This window comes from Lepisma saccharinum, chromosome 29 (genome assembly GCF_977018435.1).
Source record: "Lepisma saccharinum chromosome 29, izLepSacc3.1, whole genome shotgun sequence".
Lineage (NCBI taxonomy): Eukaryota > Metazoa > Arthropoda > Insecta > Zygentoma > Lepismatidae > Lepisma > Lepisma saccharinum.
Window position 1 is genome coordinate 12,971,226 of NC_139257.1, and position 6,000 is coordinate 12,977,225.

Genomic DNA, 6,000 nt, shown 5'->3' on the forward strand with positions numbered 1-6,000 from the left:
GAATTGTGGGTAGGCTGTGTTAGCAGTCTTAGATATAGTTAGTGGTGGTGAAGTTGTGGTATTTATGGGTTGTACTGGGGGGTGGGGGTTCTGTGAATGCAGTAGGTAATTCGAGGATTTGATTTAGGGAATGGTCAAGGTCGTAAAGCAAGTTTATTTGTGAGCTTTTCATACGCTATTCTTACGCGAGAGAAGAACAAATGGGGGAAGGTGTAAGTAAGTTCGCAGCAAGTATACATTTACATCAGGATAAAAAAAAAAAAAAAAAATTCACTAAACAAATTAAAATAGTTATTTGTAGCATTATGTAATTGAACTTTACGTTTGGAACGCAATGAAAATGCTCGACGGGTGAGGTTAATTAACAAAAAAAAATCTGGGGACTGGGAAGAACTCTTTAAAATTTATGACTGTTTTGCACGGGAGTGTACAAATTGGTTTGAAAAAGACAAAGCATCTCCATTATGAAGTGATAGTTGAGTGGTTATTCTTGATTAAAACAGTACAAAGTTGTATAGGAAAAGTGTTAGTTGGGAGGGGGGGTAAAATTTATAGGTAATTTGTACTGGAGTGTACAAAATTACAAGAGAGCTCAAAGCATCTCCACCATGAAGTGTGACTCAAATGAAGATCGGGGATGCAGGGTCATCGGGATACATCAAATTATAAAGCGAGAGGTTCACGGTTCATAACAATTTCAAAACGGGGTGTGGCCCGGTCATGAAGGAAAAGATAAGTTATATCTGAGTGAGAATGCTCTCTCCACACTTATCATAACTGCCCAAAGTTCCTGTAGAGTCCTGTTCTAGATGACGACGTATGCTGTGTCCATATCATGTCAGAATCCGTACTTCGACTCTTACCAACTTGTCCTCCGTTATCCTGCACCAAGTGTATCGAAGTAGTATCTGAGTAAAACTGTGAGCGAAATGAGAGCGATGTCCTTCCGGACTTCGCATTTATACTCATGCCTGACTAGAGATTATTGCTCCTCCAGTCCTTTTATCAGCGAGGCTACTTTCGTAACGTTCCTTATAGCTTCAGTATTGAAGCAATATGAAATGCAGCACATTCCTGGGATAACTTGGTGGCAATCGATGAAGGTGACAGGTTAATGAACAGATTAAAGAGATCATCACACAAGCCTCTTGTCTAACTTCCTTCATTATACCTCATGAATACATTGATTAAATGTGCTCTTCAATGAAAATATTCAAACAATTATATACATTCATATCTTAGAGACACTTATGTTTCAACCCAAAACTTCAAACCCAAATCACTTCAAAAAGAATTTCTTTCTTGCAGCTCGACTCTGAAGACAGCATTCAGCTCTGCAACTAAGAATAGTGGAACTACTCCAGAATCTACAAGGAAAGGAGAATCTACAAAATCTTCAATCTCTCAAGGTTTTGCCACTTTGAATGATGGAAGTAATTTGTATAATGATAAATGTGAACCTGAGGTTCACGTACAAAATTATACCAGATCCAAATCTTTTGAGTGCTCAATGTGCAAGGAATCATGTAAGGAGATAAAATGTCTCATGGAATATTCAGAAGTTCGTAGTGGTGAAAAGGGTTTTTTGTGTTCATCCTGTATCAATTCTTCAGCATTGAAACAAAGTTTTGGAAAGCATTGGAAAACTCACAATGTTGCCAGCAAGGAAGAGTTTAGAAAACATTCCAGAACTCATACTAGAGACAAGCCCTTCATATGTTCAGTGTATAATGATGCATTTACACAGAAGTCAAATCTTAGAAAACATTTAAGAATTCATACTGAAGATAAACCCAATATGTGTTTAACATGTAAAAAATCATTTGCACGTAAGGACGTTCTTAGAAATCATTTAATAATTCATACTGGAGAGAAGCCCTATGTGTGTTCAACATGTAACAAATCATTTGCACGCAAGGAAGATCTTAGAAAACATTTAATAATTCATACTGGAGAGAAGTCCCATGTGTGTTCAACATGTAACAAATCATTTATGCGGATGGAAGGTCTTAGAAATCATTTAACAATTCATACCGGAGAGAAGCCCCATGTGTGTTTAACATGTAACAAATCATTTGCACGAAAGGAAGATCTAAGAAAACATTTAATAATTCATACTGGAGAGAAACCCTACCTGTGCTCAACATGTAACAGATCATTTTCACGGATCGGATGTCTGAGAAATCATTTAACAGTTCATACTGGAGTGAAGCCCCATGTGTGTTCAACATGTAACAAATCATTTGCTCGAAAGGAAGGTCTTAGAAAACATTTAATAATTCATACTGAAGTGAAGCCCCATGTGTGTTCAACATGTAACAAATCATTTGCTCGAAAGGAAGATCTTAGAAAACATTTAATAATTCATACTGGAGAGAAGCCCCATGTGTGTTCAACATGTAACAGATCATTTTCACGGATCGGAGGTCTGAGAAATCATTTAACAGTTCATACTGGAGTGAAACGCCATGTGTGTTCAACATGTAACAAATCATTTGCTCGAAAGGACGTTCTTAGAAATCATTTAATAATTCATACTGGAGAGAAGCCCTATGTGTGTTCAACATGTAACAAATTATTTGCTCGAAAGGAAGATCTTAGAAAACATATAATAATTCATACTGGAGAGAAACCCTTTGCATGTTCAGTGTGTAATTATGCATTTTCACTGAAGTCAGATCTTAGGAAACATTTAACAGTTCATACTGGAGAGAAGCCCCATATGTGTTCAACATGTAACAAATCATTTGCACGAAAGGAAGGTCTTAGGAAACATTTAGCAATTCATACTGGAGAGAAACCCTACCTGTGCTCAACATGTAACAAATCATTTACACAGATGGAAAGTCTTAGAAAACATTTAACAATTCATACAGGAGAGAAAAGCCCCATGTGTGATCAACATGTAAAAAGTCATTTACATGGAAGGAACGTCTTGAAACTCGTTTAGTTATTCATATATGCATTCTCAGTGTGTGATAATGCATTTAAACTGAAGTCAAATCTTAGGGAACATTTAATGATTCATACTGGAGAGATGCCCTTCGGAAGAAGTGTAAGAAGTCATTTGCATGGAAGCAAGATCTTCAGAAATTCATACAGCTTAAAAGCCTATTTCCTATTCAACATTTATTATATTATATTGAAGGTTTTATACTTGTTTAGCCTTTTGTGTTCCTGCGTATATTTAAGGTGCATTAAATAATTTGAAAAATTAGATTTTTTTAATGTGGTGTAAAGAATCAGTATTTTCTTTCCCCTAATCGAGAGAACCTTTCGTCAGACTGCAACTTACTTTGTTTTACCAGAGCCACTTTAGGATCAACAGCTACTATACCACCTTCAGCATGAAACCCCTAGTTCATTGGCTTTGCTCATTGATACTTCAGCATGTAGATAATAATTTCCTAGTGAAAGGACTTTTCAATGACTTTTCGGAGCATCCAACATCTAGCATAAGGGATATAACCTAATTACACCTACAAGATAATGTTTTAAGAATTGTATATCTTCAGATCAGGAAACATATAAAAATGAACTCTTAAGTTTACAATGCTTATATAGTTTAGATTATTAATATATTTTGTGAATGATTCATAAGTTGAGTAACATGCAGGCTTCCATTAATCTGCTCTTTTTATGTTTACATTATACTTGAATACTTCCAATCAGTAAATAATTAAACATTAGTTTACCACTCGTTTGTTTTGTTCACATGCCTAAGAGCTTATATCTATATAACATTATCATGATCTGTAAGTAAAAGTACCTAATATACCTTTATAATACCTATGTACCTAATATACCTTCCTATGCAGTTCCTTTGTACTAAACAATACATGTTTAGTAGACTTATAAAAACAGTGACTTCACAAGACAATAAGTCAGCCTTTGCTATGTTCGTGAATGCATAAAATTGTGTTAAAATATGCATAACTGGAGGCAACTTATCCCAGACCTCAGGCCTCCGGAATGGCGCAGTGGTAGCGTCGTTGCCTTGTAATCAAGGGGTCATGGGTTCGATATCTCGTGGAGGCACATAGTGGTTCGGATCCCACTTTAAGCTATAGATCCAGTCCCGATTACCCTTACTGTGCATAAAATGGACTTAAAACACCAAATCAATCAATCAATGAAAACCCAGGCCTGACTTCTGAAACTCGGATTGCAAAACTGAGGTCAACACTGAGTAAACATATTGAGAACATATTAATAGGCCTCAAAACTGACTGGAAACTTACGAATTTAAAAAGAAATGAAGTTCGACTCACTGTTCAAGTGGGAATGAGTTTATTGTGGAAATCTTTCTTTTCTGTAGTCATATTGTTAAAATGTTTTCTTTAAAAAATTCTCATACTCAAATATGTTCACGTAAATTTTTCATATATGTGATATATTCTGTGAAGGGACTCAATATTTTTGAAATCCATCTTGTTCAGTTCAGCGTATTAATAATTATGCAGTATCAGTTTTGAATAATGGCTTAAAATTTAACAGGTTATGGGTCCAGGCCAGGTGACTTATGAGCCCGCTGCAATGTACTTTGGAGAGTGGAAATTTTCTTCACATTTTTGTGATGTACTCATGACTGATGACATGATAATGCATGTAGTGCTTGTGAAGCTTTGAATCGAAATTTGTGCTGTGTGATATTTCTTGTACTGAAATCATGGTAACAAGAAAATTCAAACAAATTCAATGCTACATACACTGTAAGAACAATGATGACTCCAATCGTGATTACGTAATAGAGGTGGACAGTCATACAGTGAGTCGAATTTCATTTCACTTTAAATTCGTAAGTTTCCAGTCAGTTTTGAGGCCCATAATATGTTTACAGTTACGAAGCAAGGGCCAAGTTCTTCTCAACACAATAGTTCATTGTTGTTGACTGCCCACAGTGCTTATACCAGTAAAATGTTTAATGATGATAACTGATTTTGAATTTGACGAATTATCATCAAAGTACACCGTTTTGGACTGTGTTTAAGTAAGTGTAATGTTGGACTCTGCTTAAGTAAATGTAATGTTACGTATTTGTTTGTACGTGAGTATATGTAAGGGCAAAAATGTGTGTGTGTGTGTGTATGCCTGTATCTATAGGTTAGATTACCATTCTTATACGTATTTTCTCTTTGTATTTTTTTCTTATTTCTCTGTAATTGTTATATATTTTTTTCTTTTTTTTCAATATTTAAAATATTCCACATTCAATTTTTTTTTTGTAAGCATCGTCAAGTGGAAGAAAAGGCTCCACAGCCTTAACTTCGCCATGTAAAAGAGGACAAAAAAAAAATAAAGAAAGAAACTTATTACCAGATTCAGGGTGTACTTCACATATGGGTCATTCCATGAAAAGCGGGACATAGCACTGAAAAATTAAAACTGTTCATTTTGGCATGATTTTTTGCAGGCATGTTGGTAAAGGACAAGAATATCACATTTCAGTTTTAGAAATCGATACAAATTGCAAGTTTTGATTCTACTTCCTTGTGAAGTTCGATAAAATGTAGGTGAAAAACAAGGGAGGAAATGTTTGATTATTGCAGTTGATGACAAGTAGATTTACAGTTGCTACACTATCTACTTTTGCAACATTGGAAAGAACTAAATCAGGTACTCATTTCTCAGGAACACCAATTTAAATGCATTAAGTTTTATAGCTTTGAAAACAATATTTTAAAACACATACATAGTAGTAACGTGAGTCACACAAACACACATTTTTTCTAGTATTTATAAAACAAATTACTTCTGTTGCAAAATATACAGTTTGCATGTTTCTATAACAATACCACAATGAAAAAAGAGCAATATGTGTTTCTTCTTTTGTTGCAAATGCCTGATATACAGCAAAAGCAGGTGTAACGAAAGCCACGATGTGTATGAGCAGAGGTGAGAAAATAATAAAAATATTGCATTTTATGTATTTTAGAGAAGGAGTAAAAATAATAAGTCAGAATACTCGCATATTTGTGTGAAATAAGCCAGGCAACAACA

General features: G+C 34.9%; 1 protein-coding gene across 1 annotated transcript in view; it reads left to right on the forward strand.

Annotated features, from left to right (window-relative positions):
- LOC145981208 (uncharacterized) overlaps nucleotides 1-3,612 on the forward strand; it is a 28,221-nt gene extending 24,609 nt beyond the window's left edge. The window contains exon 3 of the mRNA XM_083114338.1: nucleotides 1,309-3,612. Coding sequence (XP_082970464.1) covers nucleotides 1,309-2,950 — 1,642 coding nt within the window. The 3' untranslated portion in view covers nucleotides 2,951-3,612. The remainder of the gene's footprint in view (nucleotides 1-1,308) is intronic.
- Nucleotides 3,613-6,000: the final 2,388 nt, after the last annotated feature.